The sequence below is a fragment of the Rhinolophus sinicus genome, linkage group LG14 (genome assembly GCF_036562045.2).
Source record: "Rhinolophus sinicus isolate RSC01 linkage group LG14, ASM3656204v1, whole genome shotgun sequence".
Lineage (NCBI taxonomy): Eukaryota > Metazoa > Chordata > Mammalia > Chiroptera > Rhinolophidae > Rhinolophus > Rhinolophus sinicus.
Window position 1 is genome coordinate 54940956 of NC_133763.1, and position 21034 is coordinate 54961989.

At 45.5% G+C, this 21034-nt stretch overlaps 1 protein-coding gene across 2 annotated transcripts; it reads left to right on the forward strand.

The window, feature by feature from the left end:
• Positions 1-2324: 2324 nt before the first annotated feature.
• On the forward strand, positions 2325-20944 carry SLC17A4 (solute carrier family 17 member 4). 2 transcript variants are annotated; one of them, XM_074319284.1, is made up of 14 exons: positions 2325-2603; positions 2983-3095; positions 5627-5753; positions 10892-11097; positions 11641-11874; positions 11960-12047; positions 12463-12549; positions 14171-14289; positions 14411-14572; positions 16680-16812; positions 16894-17041; positions 17836-17926; positions 19270-19437; positions 19763-20944. In XM_074319284.1, the coding sequence occupies exons 3-13, from the start codon at positions 5663-5665 to the stop codon at positions 19402-19404; spliced, it is 1494 nt and encodes a 497-aa protein (XP_074175385.1). In that variant the 5' UTR covers positions 2325-2603; positions 2983-3095; positions 5627-5662; the 3' UTR covers positions 19405-19437; positions 19763-20944. The 2 variants fall into 2 exon arrangements, with proteins under 2 accessions (XP_074175385.1, XP_074175386.1); XM_074319285.1 differs by lacking the exons at positions 2325-2603; positions 2983-3095 and adding an exon at positions 3154-4393.
• Positions 20945-21034: the final 90 nt, after the last annotated feature.

Below are 21034 nucleotides of genomic sequence, written 5' to 3' on the forward strand. Positions count from 1 at the left end.
GAGCACTGTCGTGGTTTAAGCCATCATTTGTGCTTGACTAGATACATCTCCAGCAAAGCACCCTTTAAACATCTTTCCTGGAACTTGCTGGATAGGCAGGCCTCCAGGACATGACTGATGTCCTTTCTTAACCTTTGGCTCTGAGCTGTGTGATGAGCGAAACAATTGAAACCCTTAGTTAAAGCCCATACCTACCTCTCAAGACGCTGATGCAATGCCTAACCATGTTTACTGTTAACTGTTGGCTTTGCCATCATTATTTGATGACATTGTGTGATATAGTCAAGAATATTAGTCAAGGAGTTTTCTAAGCAGTTGATTTATTGCACTGTATATAGAGAAACATCTAAAGAACTGAAAACAGAAATCCAAATATATTACTAAAAAAAGAAAGCTCCTTTTTAAATTATAGGCTGTGAGGTAAAACAATATATTCCATATATCCACTAATTATCACACACATATATAAAAGCTACAGAGATTTGGGACAAACGAGAAAAATGCAGTAATGTGAAGAAAAGTCTAAAGATCTTTAAGAAGATTAACATAAGATTAGAAGAAATGATGTAATTTGATAGCTGAGAATAATCAAGTTCATGCGAGTCAATGTTCCTTGAATTAAGTCCTCGTGTGCCCTATCTACCTATCTATCTATCTATCTATCTATCTATCTATCTATCTATCTATCTATCTATCTATCTATCTATGTATATGGCAGCTGTGGGTTTCTTTTGCCCAAAAAGAGGCAGAGAAATTTGGGGCAATGTGGGAGAAAATTGAACCACAGACAAATTACGCAGAAATACATTTCATTTCTATTTATGCAGAAAATATAACAGTATGACGAAACCTAATAAGGACAACATGCTCAAAATTGTTCCGAGTGAGTGACTTACTTATGACATTAAATATCAGAGTTCAGCTCTGGGAGAACATTAAATAATTAGCACACGAGGACAAACTGTGATCGAAATGGTTCAATACTCAGTAATATGCACAAAGGCAAGAATACGTTTGTTCCAGTTCATCCAATCCAGAGAGGGAGAACACACAGTTATCTGAATAGGGAGCATTTAATATAAAGAATTGTTAACTCAGGGGACTGGATACAGGAGGAGTTGGCTAATAAGAAGTAAAAATAACTAACTAGTAGAGGAATAGCAGACGTAAAGGACAGTCTTAGTACCCTAAGACTGAAAGAGAACTGCAGGAGACAGACCTTCTTGGGGAAGGCATGCATGTAGCTCACTGTATGGTAGAGAACTTGCTGGAAATCCAGCCTCAACCACGGATGAAGGCAACTGGAGAGATGGAGTCCAGCGCTCAGGAGAAGGGCAGGTAAGGACGGGACTGCACGGCTCGCCTTGGGAGTGAGTGTAGTCAGATAGGGAAGAAGTTCAAGGCCAGGGTCCTGGCCACAGCAACAGCAGAGCTTATAGAAAAGATGTGGATTCAGCAAAAAGGTTCAGGAAGGGCAACCAATAAGGCATGAGAACGATCAGACATGAACGGTATCTGACAGCCAAGATGGAGCAGGTAGGGCGTTAACCTTTTCAGTACATTCATTGATTTCAAGTTTGTTCTCCAAAATGTGTCAAAAATCCACAGAAAATAATTACAGTATTTGTAGTTTTAAGTAACTATGATTAAGGTGCTACATTTTATTAAAATAAATGAGTACTTTGAAGTATAAAAATTTCCTATTGTTATTCATTCTTGAAAGACATAAAAATACAGAAAAATGTATGTCTGCTTTCCTAAACTTCCCTTCTGGAACACTGCACTTGTGGGGTCAAGTCAAACGCTGCAGTCAGCGGCATGGAAATATCACTTGACTAGAGACGAACGTCGCAGCGAAAATGCTAAGAAAGAACAAGTGCTGAAAGCTGTCAGGCATTGACAGCGACGGCCTGAAACTGACCACTGGGGGCAGCCGGTGGCTTTGTTTTGAGTGGGCGCAAGAGAGAACTGAACATGAGGAAACATCACAATCAAGCATGAGTCTTGTGAAGGTTTTGCTACAAAAGGGAGCAGAATCACAGGGTGTCAATTTTCATCAAAAAACTCAGTGGCTGGTGTGCAAATAGCTACATTCAGAAAACCACAAAAATCATTCACATTAAGGAAAGTCTCCAGTCTGTGGAAAGCCCAGTTCTATTAAACAGGAGGATGGTAGAGAGAGGGCTAAGAAGGAGCAAGACATACCCACCCTCGTGAAGAACACCGTCACCCTGACTCGGACTCCCTGAGATGACAGTGTGTAGACGAGACTGTCACCTCAGGGAGTCCAAGTCAGGGAGAAGTGTGTGGCGTCAGGCTCCTGGGAGAAAGGGCAGCGGTTCTGATGGGAGATCAGGGAAGATGGAAGTGACCTCATCTGGGCCTGAAGCATGAGGAAGATGTAATGAGCTTGACTTACTTGTTAATTAAACAATAAAAGTAAAGTTAAAAATTAAACCGTTGAGCCAATAGAACCTTCCCATTTGGTAACACAGGGTTAAAGGTTTGGGGTAATCATTTACCTCCTGGAGATCAGGAAACTTTGAAAAGCTTGGAGAGACTTATTTGAGAGGAGTGAGGACCCTGCACTCTGTCTCCCTCAGGTTAGCCTTCCCTCTGTCTGTTCTTACTATTCTGCTTTTCAGATGTTGGCAACGGCTCTTGGGGTTCTGGGGTAGAGATTATGGGGATGGGGAAGAGAATTTGTCTTTCCCGAGACAATTCTGAAAAGTGAGAGGATGTCACCTTTTCCAAAAAGAAACAAGACCCCCAGAACTCCAGGGAATAATGTCATCCAAAAGGATAGCTGCAGAGAGAATCTGAATTACCTAATGCAGCTAAATGATTGAAACCCGCAATTTGAAACTACTTTTAAGGGGTAATATCACCCCACCCTTCGGACTAGACTAGATGACCTGCAGCTTAAGATCCAAATAGTGGGCTTGTTTTTGTGGGATGCATTAACAATAATTTTTTTAAAAGCACCGATCACATCTGTGGTGAGACTACATACAACGCAAATGGCAGATTCTGGCAGAGGGAGTCCTGCTCAGGGCTGAAAGACCAGAGCAATCAGAACAGGCCAGACCTTTCCGGTAAGTTCTGCGTCGTTGAAACATTTGGGAAAAGTAAGACATGAGATCCCACATGCCTTTGGGAAGAAGTTAATGTGGGAAAAGTTAGGGGCCGAGAATCAGAGCCGGGAGCTGCTGCAGACTCGGAGGAAATGGTCAGTGCTGAGGGCACCCGGAGGTGGCATTTGAACTATTAACAGCTCTGCCTGGCACCTAGAGGAAAAGTCTCTTGCAGTGAACTAGTGAACAGCAGGAGAGCCGGGAATATGCCAATGCGAAGGGGAATAGACACAAAATCCGACTCGGCCAGAGAAATGGACAGGAAATTGGTAGAAGAACGACTGGTCCACTTTCTTTGCTTGTTCTTCCTCATTCATCTGGACTCTAAAGAACTAGATAAGGCTGATGACATTCAAAGTTCTATTTCTACCTGAGCCCCCTGTCCCAAGCTACAGAGTCACAGACGCAATGCTTCCCCAGGTGTAACAGGCATGTCAAATCCAGATGTGCAAATGAAACACTTCTTTTCCTTCTGGAAACCTGCTCTGGTCCGGGTCACCCCCCCAGCCCCACCGAGCGCAGCACCATGCACCCATTTGCTGAAGCCCTAAATCTCATGATTCCCCTTGGTCCCCATATCCGCCTGCCGCATTAGCAGTTCTTACTGGCTCTGTCTCCCCAAATGGCCCCCAGTCTGGTCTCTGCTCCATCACCAGCCCACCTGACACCGTCTGCTCGTGCCCAGGTGGATGCAGCAGCCTCTGCCCGCATCTCCTGCTTCCCCGTGTCCATCAGAGCCCACGCCCCATCCAGCAGTGGGGGTACTGACTCCAGGCCCCCACCAGCCTGTGGGAGCGCAGCTCACGCTGCGCCGGCCCCTGTGCCTGGGGAGCAGTCGCTCCGGGCTGCTGCTTTCTCATCATTCCCATTTCAGCTCGGCTGCAACTCGCATGAACCAGGTCTAGCTGCCCTCTTCTCGCGATGTCAGCTATAGTCGCTGTCACCGCTACTCTCCTTTCCTTCATAGCAAACATCATCCTTCTCTCTTGTCATACGCTACCCCTCTTGGAGGCTTTGCTGGAGTCCGCAGAGCAGAGGCCATTGGCGGTAGAGGCTGGCAGTAGGACCAAGCCCGCGGCTGCCCCGAGCCAAATGCTGGACGTCCAGTTACAGGAAACCAGCACAGGCTCCTGTCATAATGAGGACAGAGAGGCGATTTCGTGAGAACTGAGTCCTCCAGGCACAAATGCAGGAGCAAGAGCAAAGCAAGCAGGACACTGCATCCATTCATTGCTGTTCAACAAATATTGACTGAATCAGTGAGTGAACTGGAGGGCAGTGAACTCGCAGGCACTGGGTCACCAGAGTCCTGACAAGTACAACCCTTGGGAAAGGTTACCCTGAAAGCCTGTCGCCAATTCTTGTGACTCAGAATTCTTTCCTTCAACTAATTTCCCTACGGTGTGGACACACATGATGAGCAGGATGTCCCATCCCTTCATTTGAACGGTTTCTTCTCGGCCACCAGAGTCACTCAGTTTTGACAGTGAGCGCTGACCTGGATTTCAACTTAACTTTCAGTGTGTTTCTGAATTCCAGGGTGGTCTGGAGGGCTCCTGGCCTGCCTTCTGTGCTTCTGATGCTGGGAGGAGGCAACCTGTGTGTGTAGCCAGCACTAAGCAAGCAGTTACACTTACCACGTTAGTGGTGACACACAGTCTGAGCGTTTTCACTTCTGGTTAAAAACAGGAGCATCAAAGAATCAGAAATTTGCCTTTGTTAACAGAAGTAGTACTCCACAGAGAGGAAGTAGAAATGATATATTTCACCAGCAACCCCTCCCCACCACCACTTCCCTTTACATCTGCTCGGCCTGTAACTTCTCTGATTATTTTCAGAGAGTAAAAAGCCCGTTGATTATTTTCAGCCACCAGATAATCTCATATTATAAAAATTAATAGGGCCAGTCTGATGAAAAGCACAAAACTCCAAACTTAATCTAAAAGTACCCACCCCAGTCCCAGAGTCACTGAAGACCAGAGTTGTCCTTCTAACTTTTCATTACATCCATGGGGACATCGCTTACTATCTTTGGAGCTATGTATTTAAAAGGCTGTTTGCTATATTTTATTTAGTATAGCTAGGTGTTTACAATACACAGTTTTTCAGGTAATTTAGTACATTGTAATCTTCCAGATGAAATTTCAAAAAAGATTTGCCAAGTTTTAACATCCAGTTGCTACGGATCTCAGTTGAGAGACACGGGGACACAGAGCTGGAGAGACCATGACAATTCCTTAAGGCCATCCAGGCCAGATCCCTCTTTTGAGAGAAGCAGAAACGAAGACCCAGGCTAACTGTGACCTTCCCAAGGCCACACAATTGGCTAGTATAGAGTCTGGATGGCAAACCAGGTCTCCTGAACCCTAATCCAGCACTTTTCCCGCCATGCCTCTCCTCCAACGTCCTTAGAGAGAAGAACCGAGGGTACTCACGTGTCATAAAGGCTACTTCTCTGTCTCTGTATTTACGCCTGCACTCTTTTATTTCAGTCGCTAAACGCCAGGCCCAGGGAGACGAGAACCAACATGTCTACTAGAGCAGAAGCCAAGGCCACAGTGGGAGACATTTCCAATGATGGTGATTTAAACACGGCTCAAACACAAATCTCCAGGAAAGGTAAAAGCATTGGCTGGATGGGGATAAAACTGGGGTCTCTGGCACCTTGACTTCCCTTTTGGTGATACACAGCATCGTCTCGCTACCACCAATTGCCTAGAATTCTATACAGCTATAAAGAATTTTTCCTGAGAATGATTTCATTTCTTGCAAGAAACCTTGAAGGTGTATAAAGCAGGGAGGTATCAAGACATTACCTACAGAGGAAGGAAAAACCCAGAGCAGATGCTGAGTAGGAAGTATGGAAAGCAGCCCTGGTTTTTCTGATTTCACGTCAGGGCGTCATATTAGGTCTCAGCTCGTATTAGATCTCGACTTGGCTCACCGAGAACAGGCTTTTCCTTTACACCATAGCATAGACGTCGCTTTCTTTCTCCCTCTCACCTATATTATAACTTTGTGCTTTTGTATAATGCATCATAAGGAAAACTGGTGAACACTTTATTTTACTCTAAACTCTTAATGACTTATAACGTTGTTGTTCATTACTTTCCTTAAGGATATAAGCTTTTCATAAGATAATGCCTTTAAAAAGCAAAACACTAACCAGGATGGAATGCTTTGCTATGTTCAGTGTTTTAGCCAGTATATCTGCTGGGAAGTGAGTATGTTTTAAGGAAAAGAGGATTCTCCTAATTTTATCCATCTAAGAAGAATCAGGATGTGTGCATTCTAACACTCACTCTAGAATTACCTATTAACCATTTCATCTGGAATGAATACTATTCCATTGCCTCAGCTTGCTCATCCGTAAAATGGAAGAGTTTGACTCTTGTACCCCTAAGATCTTATCCATTTCAAAATATCTAGGAGTCTATTGGGCTATACCTAAGCCAAGTTCTCCTATACCAACTCTTTCTCTCTCCCCAAATCAGTAACACAGAGAATTTCTGTACAAACTTTTTCCATGGCACAATATTGGGTAAGAGTAGGTTGGAAATCAGACTGCTTGTGTTTCCAACCCTATTTTGCCATTAATGAACTGTGACCTTAGGCAAGGTACTTAAACTGTCTCAGTTTCCTTATTTGTAAAAAGGAGATTATAATAGTACCGACCTCATAGGATTTCCATGAGGATTAAATTACCTATGAAAACATACAGTATTTAAATGTAAGCCATTTAGAACAATGCCTGGCACATAATCAACACTATATAAATGTTAGCTATCATTATTATTCACACAGTGTTCCCTCTGCCCAACACTACTTCCAGGAAGGTGCTCCTGGAATTACCTCCATTTTGCATGAGCGAGAACTCAGGCATAGAGGGATTAAGTAACTCATTTAAGTCACCCGGACACAAAAAGGCGTCATCTGGATTCAAACCAGAGCAATCTGATTGTCAACCATTATATTACACTGCTGTCCTTATTTTATCTGGCAAAATTGAAGAATAGTTTTATTTCCAATTTCTTCAAGTTCTCAAGAATAATAATGATAAAAAAATCAAGCTTAGAGTCTATGTAGTAAATCAACAGGGAAAGATGAAAGAACAATCCAATATAGGTGAGAAAGGAAACTAAAGAGGGAAAATGTCACTTCAGAATTAAAATGGAATTAGCAGTCGTAAGAAAAATTATCACTACAGAAAATCAAATCAACAACATAAAGCTGAGGCTTGAAACAGTCATGGAAAATGCAGAGGGGCAAGATAGTGGATCAAAAGATGATTGGTATGGAGAAGGAAAGAAAGACTGCAGAAATAAATGAAGCAACTTAATTAAGCATCCAATTCACTGAGTCCACAACTTCAAGGAAAGTATGTGGAAAAATGAAACAGACAACTTAAATGTAGAAAAAAATGTGACCTGAAATCATGAAGGAAACTGAAACAAAATATATATATATATAACAGCTGTTTCTTTAGTAAAGACGATATCTTTGCAGCAATAAAACACATATTTCACTACTCAGATTGATCAGGCAGAGAGACTAAATACAAGTAATTATGGGGGGGGGAGTGAATACAGGAGCATTGTAAATGTATAAAGTCTTATTAAGGAGTAAATCGATAAAGCACATGATTTTCTATGAAAATATAATTTATAAATTTGAATTAAGAAAAGTATAATTGTCAAAAAGCATGTAAGAAGTGGAAAAAGTTGTCAAAAAGTTACCCCTTTTAAAACAAAGTCCTGTTAGTTTTACTGGAAAAGTCCTGTGAGATTTTTAAGGAGAAAATGCCTATGCATCTTGTGCACCAGAAATCCAAGTTATGTGGATATCACCTTAAGAAGGTGGAGCATAGCTCCTCACTCCAGTGTGGACTGTGGGTGTGACTTCTTCCAGAGAACAGTATGGAAAGAGAGAAAAACCCAGGAAATGCACAGTGGGAAACCTGGTGCTCAAGGCCAATGCAGCCGTGATAAATCATGCTGATACGATGTGATGAGAATGGCAGTTTATCTCTAATGGTAATCCTCTCACAAGCACATTGCCTCAGTCTAATCATGAGAAAAACCCAGTTGAGGGACACTGAAATATCTGACTGGGAACTCTTCAAAATTGTCATTAAAAAGCAAAAAGTCTGACTAGTTGTCAGAGGATCCCAGGGATCCGTGAGAATTAAAAGTACTGTGGTTTCCTAAATGGAATTCTGGAACAGAAAAAAAGGCATTAGGTAAAAATGTCTGAATAAAGTGTGGGCTTTAGCTACTAATACTATTTCAGTGGAGGTTCAGTAATTGTGACAAATGTACCATTTTAACGTTGAGAAGAATATACCTGCCAAAAAGACTTCTTGTGGCTCCTTAAGCCCAAATTCATAACCAATCTAGCAGCCATTGTTTACAGAGGCCTCTCAAGCACGCTGCATTTCAGGGAAAAGCCACACACTAGGCTACTAAGGCTCTTGCAAAGTGGCTGGGTTAACATTTATGAGAGCTCCTAGGATTGAAATTCAACCAATAGGACTGAGAATTTCCCTGTTCAATCAGAGCTGCACAGTTAGAGTCTCACTTGCATTTTCACCAACCAATCAGAGCTGCTCTGTTCTGACCAATCAGGATGGTGCTATTTGGACCAATCAAATCGTGCATATTTGGATTCCTTATTTGCATAGAAATGGGACTGGGGAAGGCACTCATGTCTATATAAGTCAGCTTCATTGGTGCCCACGCAGCATACTTTCACATTCTTTTAAAAGTCGTTTGTGCTTTGGGAGGCTGTAGCACTAAGCTGTCTCCTAGGGATGTTTCCCCTTCACTCTCCCCCTTCCAAGTTGGGGACTACTGCTGGAATTGAATTTTCAAGATGTTAATAAAAGGGAAAATGGGTGTGAGATATACAGGAACTCAATTCTGTAAGTCTAAAACTATCCTAAAAAAGTGAAAGAAGAGCCATAAAACTAAAATATTTCAGATCACAGATTGAAACGGGAAGCTTCAAAGTTACTTTCTTTACTAGCTACCATGGCAAAAATTTTACACAAACTACAAATTAAGCTCAATCATATGTGCTAATGAAAAAATTCTAACGAAGTAAGTCATGTGTTTTCATTAAAACAGCTTGTTAAGAGATCATTCCAAAAATGTAAGGATAGCGAAATATTGACAATAATTATAATGAACTTATATAAACTTATTTAGTTATCACAAAATCTTGAGATAGGTTCTATTACTGTCATTTAACAGGTGAAATACTGAGGCCACAAAGCTCAGTAACTTGCCCAAGAATGCACACCGGGAAATAGAGCAGATCCTGGTGTCTGACTCTAGGATTAATATACATTTTACAACACTCTCACAATCTTATAAAATTAAAAAACAGAAATAGGATAACTTAATACAAATACAGGTTTCCCCCAACTACCAGCAGCATGGTGTCACATGGGAAGCATGCCCAGGAAATTGATGTGGCAGGAGGGACCCCCTCACCATTCCTACGTGACATTGTTTAGAAACTGCCAATGAATCAAATTACCATAGAGAATGAAAAATATGTTACAAGCAGCAAAATTAATCATCTGTTGTTTTTCTCACCCCCATTACTTGTGTTGTGTGTGTGTGCGTGTGTAGTTTTCTTGTCTAAACCCAAGAAGAAAAAAAGATGGAAATAACAGGGAAAAGGACTGTTCTAGAGACAGAAGAAGCACTTTAACTTGTTGGGACTCAACTGAAGCTAACTATACAATCCCACCTTGGGACAAAAAGACTTGAATACCCGGGGAGCACCCCCATTCTTGGCTGGGAGAAGGCCAAACTGTAAACGAGGCAGTCCCTCTTAATTCCATCTGCCATATCAGTATGATATTGATCAACATCCCAATATAAATTTGTGTGCACGGGGAAGGGTAGAGTCTCAAATAAATGTTCCCAAAGTTAAACCAAAGGTGGGGATCTGTCTGTCAACGCCTGGAACCTAACGCGAGTTTCACTGCACGTGTTTCACTGCGCACCAGCAAACAATGCTGGCCTTTTGCTCCCTGGCAGGAACCAGGAAACAGGGCACCCACGTGCCTTGAGGCTGGTGATCACCTATTGCCTCTGGGATTTCTCGATAGGTATATTTAATCTACCCTTCCAGTTGTTGTCAAACCGTACATTTCCACGCACCCTCAGGGATAACAAGAGCTGCCATGGCTCACTGGCAAATTTTGTGCAAGCCTCCATTACAGTATCAAGGTGAAGTTTGACTACTCAGGTCATCTAGCCTAGCCGACTTTTCAAGTCTGATCTCCTTCCAGTCCCCAGGCATATTAATCTGCCGTGTTCCCTGGTTATAAAAGGCACCGCAAGCCATCCTGGCTGCCCAACTGGGGCACTTGGGAGTCACATCCCACCACTTCGCTTACTCTCCATATCCAATCAGTCAGCGCTTCCAGCCGAGTCCTTCTCTGAATCCTTGTTTCATTCCCACTCATCGGCTTATCCCACAGCCCTGCCTGGAAGATGCTTTGCTGTGCTTGCTGTGGCCGGCCCCACACATTCTCTAAGTCTCCGCCTGAGAAATGGTTCCGAGGGTGTTATTGGGCCCCTCACCTCCCAGGGGTACAAGTGTTTGCCAGACACCCACAGAGCAACATCTGCTCTCACTGTACTTCTGCTTCAGACAGACTGCAATCTTCTCTCTCTCCCAGACTTAGGAAGCGGGGAGAGGGAAACCCTGATTATAAGACTTTCTGTGTCCTCTCTTCTCAGGCTTTTGTTCAGTCCGACATGGGATGGCCCTCATCTTGCATTTCTGTAATTTTTCCATTTTGACCCAACAAATGAACTTGAGTATCACCATCCCAGCTATGGTGAACAACACAGCCCTGCCCAGCCTGCCCAACGCCTCCATAGAAAGGCCGCCCACTGGCTCCCCGAACCACTGGAATGAAACTCGACAGGCATCGGAGCCAGTGGTAAGTTTGATGAGACCCTGGACCCTTTCTTTGGCTCAAGTGGCTTGATCGGCAGGGCTGTTCATGGAGCATATACTGTGTTCAAGGAACTGTGTTACACAAGAATGGACGTAGCTAAGAGATTATGTTCTCGCTTAGTGTCTGAGTATAACCAAGAGCTAAGTGAGAACTGAGGAAAGAGTTTTACCATTTACTAGGTATAAATTCTTCCCCTACAATGATGAAAATCACCACAAGGGAAGCTAGATTTAGGTCCACTTTCTTCCTTCACGTATTTTTTCTTACCTCTCCTAGGATGCTCTCTTCTTTATGGGTTTTCTTTCTTATACATTAATTGGTTAGTTAATTATGTAGCTGGGGAAATTGTGTAAGGGGAAGAGTACGTTAGACATGTTAGGTTTTCTTAATGAAATTGGTACGTGGGAGGAATTGGAGAGGTCAAAGAAGAGAGCACAGCTGATGGCTTTTTGCCTCTCACGCATTCACAATAAAAATTGTCAGCTCTAGCCAAAGACAAGCAGTGAGATATTCTGTGTCACCCAGGCACCCGTGTATGACTGGAGTCCTGAAATCCAGGGGGTTCTCCTCAGCTCCCTCAACTACGGCTCACTGCTGGCTTCAGTCCCTGCTGGCTACTTGGTTGGCATATTTGGAATTAGGTACTTGGTTGGTGCTGCTGTCTTTATTTCCTCAGCCCTGAACCTCTTCATCCCACTGGCAGCTGATGCTGGAGTGGCCCTGCTCATTGTTCTTCGGACTGTGCAAGGCATAGCCCAGGTACCAAGACATTTTCTAAGTATGAGTGGGCTATAGGGCCCCAAATGACCTCAGGTAGCCAGTCATGGACCTTTCTTGTTTTCAGGTTTTGACATCAATAGGTCAGTATTCAATCTGGGTGAAATGGGCTCCCCCGCTGGAGAGGAATCAACTCGTCGGCATCACTATATCAGGTAATTCATGCCCCTATGTGCATTGTCCAAGAGGACTCTGCAGTGGCCTCTCGGCAGGAGCGAGACCTTGCACCCCAACTTCTGTGTGTCGTGCTCCAAAGCACTGCCCTCCCCCTCCTTTCCCGGTCATCACGGAACACTTGCTGTGTGACGAAGCTCTTGTAAGTGCTTTGCACATGTTACTTGCATTTTAGCCACAGGGCCATCTTATAGCTCACCTATATATTTGTTTCCATTTCACACGTAAGGGAAAGGGAGACGCAGATAAACTGATAACTTATCCAGGGTCACATAGCTGCTGAGGGAGAGCCAGGATTTGAACCCCGATTGTCCAGCATGCAGCTTGCCCTTGTGAAGGGGTCGGTCTGTGGGAAGCATGGCTCTCCCCCAGAGCATCCTTACATCTTCTGTCTAGGGTCATCGCTGGGGGCCTTAATCATCTTCCTTGCTGGTGGGGTCCTCTGCCAGACCCTGGGATGGCCTTACGTCTTCTACATCTTTGGTGAGTTTGTGTTTCTCAAATCTCAGAACTCTGTTTTATGACATACAATGCTGGGCACAATTTTTGTGATGGATGTCATCGATGGTTCACCATATCCCAGTAGATGCAGACACTGATATAACTTAAGTTAAAGTTGATGTTTACAGCTAGTCATGTTGTGAATCTTTCACAATGACACGTTCCAGAAGCCTGCGTGTGTAGCTAGGATACTCTGATGACTTCAATGGCATTATAACATTCCTTCATGTTGCTGAACGGAACCCAGAAAGGACCCCAGAGGAATTTCTTTCATGAGAGTTTGAAAGTGTTGTCTTGGTGGGATTATATTTCTAGATAGGCTTATGTATTTAATACATTCTTTTAAATTTCTCTTATTATTAATACACCCAGAAAATTGTGGGAAGTGCTGTAATCGTAGGTACAATGCTGGTTGGAGCAGTGGGTCAGGAGTGGAGGCCGTGAGGCAGGGCAGAGGCTCAGGCATGGACACAACACACAGTGAGATACGCAGAAAGTCCCCAAAGACACACGGAGTGGTCTAGAGGCAATTTCTGTTACTTCCCCACCTGCCTTCACCCAGTCCTGGCTGGGATCCGCACGGCTGCTTTCGACAAGAGTTTGTGCTTGATTTCGAAACGTTCTCAGAAATCCTATCCACAAATTGCCCGATTCCCTTGGGCCCCGTAAGTCCAACTGGAATTTTCATTAGAGGATGATACTCTTAGGTCAAGGGTTCCTGTAACGCCGGCTGAATATTCTCTAGGAAAAACAGTGCATGTAAATTGACTAGTCTGGCACGTCCACCTTCAACGGCTGTGTCATAAGAACTGCAGAAGGGCAGCTTACAAAGATTACTAAAGCCCATGGTTTTCAGAACCAGTGAACAGGACGTACAAAAAGGGAACTGATTAAACATGTGTGGCGTCAGTGTGAACATTCTCCATCCTCCAGGTGCCACAGTGCTAATTTTCAAATCCATCCCTTCACAGTTGATTTTAAGTACCTCGATGGCAAAATTGTGCCTTTGTGTTTTCTGATATTCTCAAAATCTAGCACAGTGCCTGGTCTGTGGCGGCTGCTCTTTCCTTGTGAAGGACTGAATAAACGACACGCTAGCCAGTGAAGAAAACTCAGACTTGAAGATTCTAAAAAGGAAACTTTTAGAGGAATCCTATTTCCCCTGCGTGCTCCTGACGCTGAGTTGTCCAACACTGTAATGTACACATTAGCGCGACTGTCCTCGTTGAGGATTCATCCCATTTCATATATTCTAGTTGTCAGGTGATCAGGGCATATTCGTCCTGCGGCCAATTCCTCGGCTAGGAGATCCCCAAGGTTCAGTGATAAAAGAAACTTTGAGTCACAGGAGTGCCGACTGGTACCTTCCCAGCGAGGGCGTTTTCAAACACATGGGGCAAACACACGAGGCTCTGAACCGCCCCACGCCCTTGGCAAAAGCAAGTTCTGTGGCTGAGGCCAAAGTCAAATGGTGGGGACGCACCCTCACCTGTGATGGGGCCACAGGAGGGTGTGGACGCGGGGAGGACAGCAGTCCTGGGGCCATGTCAGGGCAGAGCCAGTGAGAAGGACTCGAGTCCAGCACCACCTCGTCCTCTTGCAGGTGGAATTGGCTGTGCCTGCTCTTGTCTCTGGTTCCTTCTCATTTACGATGACCCGGTGGAGCACCCGTTTATCAGCACCCGCGAGAGGGACTACATAGTGCATTCACTGGCTCAGCAGGTGCCGCGACGACCCCCGGGCCACGTCCCCGTGTCTGTGTGGCTGCGTCGGAGGGGAAGCGTGCGGTACAGTAAACCTTTTGTCTTCCGACGGAGGGGCCGTGCTCTCTGCTTTCTTCCAGGACTGCGTGCCAGAATGGTCGGTCCCCATCAAGGCTATGATGAAGTCCCTCCCCCTTTGGGCCATTATAGTGTCTCACTTCAGTGAGTACTGGTATTTTTACATCCTAATGGGGTACACGCCGACGTACATCAGCTCTGTACTGCAAGTCAGCCTCACCGAGGTGAGTACACATTGCTCCTCCGGGGAAACCTCCCGTTTTATAATCCTGGCTCTCTTACGAGCACAGAACCGGGGTGTTACGCTCAGGACCCTCCTTAGGAGCTCCCTCCAGCTTCCTGTGAACTCTGACCTCCTGCCAATGGGAGCAGAGTGCTGTGGTCCCGGCGGCTTCCCATTTAAATAGGGTCATCTTTTCTGAAGGGACCCATGAAGAGTTTACGTTCTACCCAGTTCCTGTCTGCAAACAAAACCCTGCTGGCCACACAAACGTGAAAGTATGACCCAAACTCACCCTGCCTCCGAGAAGGCCGTGACAGCGGCGTAGAGAATACAGGCTAAGAGTGAGACATTTCTAATAGGACAGAGGGTCCCAAAGAGGACTTATACCAACAACTTGTGGATAACCTCCTTTTAAGAAACCATTTTACTCAGGTATGAGATATGTAAGGAAAGGCGCACATATGTATCCAGTTGTCTGATTTTTCACAAAATGCACAGATTCCCTGATTGGCTGACAGGACTCTTTCAGCTCCCACCAGATGGATATGTAAAAAGTGGCAGAGGGTGTATCAGATGTCATAGCACGTCAGTGACAGTTTACAGGGTCACAGAATTACTGCTAGCCTCTCGCCTCTGTACTCAAAAAGCAGTGTTCTCGTGTTGACCGGGCTCCTCTGGTGAGAATGTGCTGAGTGGCCAACAGAGAGCTGCCCTTCGCAGAGGTCAGCATCTGGGACACATGCGTGCACACAGGCCAGAGGCCCTGAGATCAGAAAGGCCACGCGCAGGGTGGCTGTGGGTCCTCCCGAAGGAGGAGGGGGCCGGATGCAGGTTATGAAACCAGAGCCTCAGGCCGGGGGTCCCGCCCGAGAGGGCCAGGCGGGCAGGAAGCCAGTGCTGACAATGATTTGTCTCTGGTGTGAGGCCAGGTGGGCTCCCCACCCTCAGAGGACAAGACTGAGGTGGGCGAGCCCAGGAGGATGGTTGAGGAGACGAGCTGAGACTAGATTCCCTGCTGGGGAAGTCGAGCCTGGAGCCCCAAGGCTCTCATGGTGTTTTCTCATTGTCACGTCACCTCTGTGGCCTCAGTTTACTTGTCCGTAAAATGATCAGCTTGGACGAGGTGACAGTTAAATCCCTCCCATTGCTTGGATTATGCACAAAGGATGGTCTCCTTTTCCTTGCATTTTCCTTAATAGCATTTTGATTTAGAGGTTGAATTGATAATATGAGGTTCAACGTTTTCAAAACCATACAAAAAGGTAGAGTGAAAACCCTTACTCCCGGTCCCCTCCTCACTCTGCCCTGTTCTCCTAGCCCAGTCCACAGAAAGCTTTTTAGAATTAATCTTATATATTCTCCCATTCATGGGAATGCAAGCCTACTCGAGTGTATATTCTTATTTTCTCAACGTCGTCTTCGCACCAAGCGTGGTGTGCTCTCTGTGCCGCTCTGGCGTGTACACCAGGCCCTGGGACTCTTCTCAGCACACCAGCAGCCTTTCCTGCACGACATGTGGGTGGATTCCAATCTCTGTCCTACGTTTGTGCAACAATTTCTGTAATTTTCTGCATCTCTGAGTCAAAGGTAAATGCAGGATAGACATTTATGCTTATCGTCCAACTGCCCTCCGTGGGGCACTAATAATATTTTCAAGTTCCTGACTCCCCACAGGACCCTTGAGATCCTGGGATGACGCTGCTGGGCTGCTGCCAGCTCGATTCAGGAAACATGGCCTCTCAAGTCATTTTATTATTATGACGTTGGGTTCCTTTCACTACGTTGACGAGCCACTTGTTTTTCTTTTTCTGTCAAATGCCTGTTCATATCCTTTGCCTCGTTTTCTACTGGGTTTTGTTCTTTTAAACACCTAGTTGCAGGAGATCTTTCTAAATGGAGACAGCATGAGTCCTTTTTTGCTTTCAAACTGAACGATACGCCGATTTTTCCTCTGGCTCTAAAATTATATTGGCTCATTCAGTGGCATGGACTTTGTGTTGAAGGTCATGTGCATATAAAGAAAAGCCATGGTGTAGACAGTGCCCCCGGGGACCAGCCTGTGCCCTGGTGGGTGCTGGGCACACACCCACCTCATCTCTGGTCCTCAGAGTGGCTTCCTATCAGCCCTGATGCTCGGTGTCACCTTCATGTGCACTTTCCTGGGAGGCCTCCTGGCAGATTGTCTCCTCTCCAGGAAACTCCTCAGACTCATTGTCATCCGGAAACTGTTCACTGCCGTCGGTAAGGACCGAGGTGGGGCTGGGGATGGGATGGGGAGCTCGGGGCCGCTTCCCCGTTACTGTGTGTTTGTCCTCTGCCCAGGGGTTCTCCTCCCAACTGTGTTCTCCGTGTCCCTGTCCTGGGTCACGTCCAGCTTCAGCACCACCATTGCCTTCTTGGTGCTGTGTTTTGCCGCCGGCAGCCTCTGCCAAACAGGAGCCCTTCTCAACTTCCTGGATATTGCTCCTCGGTAGGGACCCCTTTGCCTCTTCCTCACAGAAGCTCAGTGCAGGTCCGGCATCCCTAAACTGGCCAGCCTCCAGCCACAGGGCTCCCGGAGGGACCCGGAGCTAGTCTGCCACTGTGGATGTAGTTTTCCAGCTGGAGACAGAAGGGGTAGTGGCCACACTCGCAGCTGAACCTCAGGACACTCACGCCAGTGTCTTCTATGCTGGGGACACAGCAGTCATACAGGGGTGGGTCCCTGAAAGGATGCGTGGGACTGCACAGGACATGGTCCTGTGAGCCGTTAGTGAAGGTAAAGGACACAGGGTAGCAAGAGGAACAGCGATGTCTGGGGAAGGGAAATACCTGAGGACTGAGACTCCCTATGTAACTCTCAGGTGCTTCCATAGTCAATGGACACACTCCATATTCAGGTAACAAACCCGGGCTCTCGGGGAGCCAATGTCTCATCCAATGAGGGGTCTTTTATCCCCCAAAACAAGGCTGCTGGGTTAGACTTTATAGAAGAAGCCATGAGAACATACAAACGAGGTGCACACGCTCTGTACATTTTGTCTAAACGATGTGACAAGTTAGCACAGGTTACCCCTCGGGAGTCTCAGACCCGAGCACAGGATTACAGTAATTACCAGTCAGTACTTTTCCCTCAGGTCTGACCAAGGTCGGCACAATGGCAGGCAGCCCCCAAGACCAAGGTCGGCACAACGGCAGGCTGCCCCCAGGATCAGCACAGTTGTAGTGGAGGAGCTGACATTAGCCTCTTGCTTCCACTGGGATATTTCTCTCTCTCTCTCTCAGGTACTCGGGCTTTCTCAAGGGGTTTCTACTAGTCTTTTCTCAAATATCAGGAGCCATCTCTCCCACCGTTGCTGGAGTTTTCATCAGTCAGGTGAGGTCAAGTGTTCTGATGAAAATATTCATAGAGAAGCCCATAGAGGTCACCCAGGGGCAGCAGCCTGTGGCCTTTCTGTCCCCTGCTCCCAGCAGCCCACGTGCTGTCCCTCTCAGCTCCCACAGGACAGTGAGCTAATGGAGCAGGAGGAAAGCTCAGCTTTATGAGTTCTTAGAAGATGAGCTTCTCAGGCCACTTGGCAAATTTTCCAGGGTGTTCCTTAGAAACTATGGTGTGGCCAACCATTCTGGTGCCTGGGGCTGAGGGGTTTCCTGGGAGGTGGGACTTTCAAGGCTAAAACCTGGGCAGTTCCAGGCAATCTGGAAACAGTTGGTCACCCTGTGTAGGAACCCTACAACTATTTCTAGAACAAATGAGGGAGAGGCCAAGTAAAGGACAGAGGGAAAGAGCTGTTTGCACCCTGTGTACACTCGGTTGCAGCCAGCGTTGGAACCCTTCCGACTAGCACTGCTCACGTGGTGTGTTCACACCCGCACAGCCTTCCTCCCGAGGCATGTGTTTAAAGTTATCAGAACAGACAAATCATCTGACAACCTGAGCATTTCCTAAGAATCTCACCGATACAGACTTTACGTGATGAAAGATGTATATGACATTCACACAACTATTGTTCTTTAAGTTTCCTGTGGTTTTCCACCCGTAAGTCAGGAAAATGAATGGAAAATAACAGAGAAGAGTATTCTTCCTGATATCAAGTCCTTTCTCTTTTTTGAAGCTTCAATTCCCTTCCAGCCTCTGACTAACACACTGTTAGAAAGTGGTTGTTTAAAATGGAAATTCTCAAACTGACCTTGTTTCCATTGTCATTCGTTCATTAATTCACTCATTCATTCATTCATTCCACAAATATGTGCTGAACATTAGCTTGTGCCATGCACGTCACTAAGTGAATAAAAAAACAAACAAAAAAACAGAAGTCCCTGCCCTTGTGAAGCTGGTATTAGAGAAAAGACAGCGATAAAAACCTCATGAAATAAGCAGGGTCTATGGTGTATAGAATGGTGGAAGGGTGAGGAGAAGAAGAAAGCAGGAGAGGAGATCAGTGCACAGAAGAAGGGATGGGATTTCAATTTTAAATAGGTGGTCACGGAAGGACTGGAAGCCAGGGAGGGGGACGAATGGCTTTTTGGGGGGAGGAACGTTCCAGTGCAGGAAAAGGCCAGTGAACCAAACTGTGCCCACACACTCCAGGGAGCCCAGGAATCACACAGAATCGGCAGCAGAGTTGGGATGGGGGAGCAGGACGTGGTGCCAGAGCCATTCTGAATGAGGAGGAACAACATGAGGCTGGCTAATAACCTGTGGTTTCCTGCCACCAGGATTCAGAGGTCGGCTGGAGAAACGTCTTCTTGCTTTCAGCTGCTATTAACGTGTCAGGCCTGATCTTCTACCTCATCTTCGCCCAAGCAAAGGTCCAGGACTGGGCTAAGAAGCAGACAGTGACGCACCTCTGAGGAACCGCGTGGCTCTCAGATCCCCAAGCTAAGGTGTGTTTCATTTTCCCTTTTCGTGCTTGCTTCATGGATTAGCCATTCCATCTGCATTGACTGTTTCCAGTATTGTCTCAGAGAACTCTGCTATATAATCCTGAAGGTTCTGCCTGGAGACTTTCTGGGGGCGGGGAGACTAGGTATTTAACTGTGAGCTCCTGAGAATGTCGGTGTGTCTGATTTTCTCATGCTTCCCACTGTTATTGTGACATAATAATGCATATTTGGCCTCCACCCCCAGTCTCTGTCACAGCTTCTAAAACCCGTGTCATTTCCTGAGTGATGAGATGTTAAGAACATTTGTTACAATATTTGGTCTTAGTGCCTGGTTCCTGATGGCGGCAAAGAAATGAAAAGTGAGGACACTGGAAGAGAAATTGGATGCAGTAGATCTGAAAAAGGTGTCAGCAAAGCAAAGACAGGACGAGACCTAGGCCTAAATGAAGCCACAGTAGAAACCATATGTTAAAGGCCTGATAAATATAAAAAGCAAGGTAAAGTTGTGTCAACATCTTTAAGCTTAAATTGCACTACAAACGGAAGGCCGCATATGGTTGAAATGCAGCATTTACTTCAACTTTGAATTGAGTAGTGTAACCCAAAACAAATCCCAGTCAGCTTGGCTAGCATTCAGGCCAAATGGTAGTCACCAGTAAACTGGAAAAGAACATTTTTACTGCCTGTCAAAGCTGGTCTCGTCGCTTCGGAAGATCGCATGAATTGGTTAACGTTAAGCTACCTGGTGACACTGGAAGCTCACGTCAAGCTGCTGCTGTGGAATTTGTACCCAGAATCTAAGAATTACAGGCAGCCCTGGCTTTGCACGTAGTGCAAGGTGTATCGTGTAAAATGTCGATTTGGATGGAACGTACATGGAATTCTAGATGTAGATGACGGTGGGGTGCCGACACTGCCCCCATTCGAGAAGTACTTCCAGACGTGCAGCCAGAGGGACTTACGGCGAACACGCAGTCTTGAGTGAGGAAACTGGTTGTGTTGCAAAGGAGGAGGGTATCTCAGAGGACGTGACACATACGAAAAACTGCACATTGGAGGAACTCCAGAGATATTTCATGACATTGAAAGCACAAAGGATAAAATTTCAGAAGGTGATTCAAACTGAGAAAGGAGTGACGATTTGCCAAGGCCCAGAAAAATGCTCACTTTCTATTGTAAATTACATAATGAGAGGAAAGCAGGCAGTGATCAAACTACTCTTGATACAATTTTATAAAGAAATGAAACACTATAATTTTCCACATTAAAAAAAGAAAGCGGTAGAAACAAACTTGTTAAACTAACGCTTATCTTCTAGTTACTTATTCACCATTTACCACCCCAAGCCCAAACCTCTTTGTCGCATCAACTCTTTACAAATTTAGTCTTTTTGTCTAAAAGGTATGAGCTTCCTGCTCTGCTCTCTTCTTCGGGTCTTCATTCTCTTGTGAAGGTTCCTAGGTACATGTGAAAATTCAATAAAATGTGTATGCTTTTCTCCTGTTAATCTACCTTTGTCAGTTTAATTTTCAGACCCAGCCAGGGAGCCTAAGAGGATTGAGGAAAACTTTCTCCTTCCCTATGAGAGCAAGAGCAC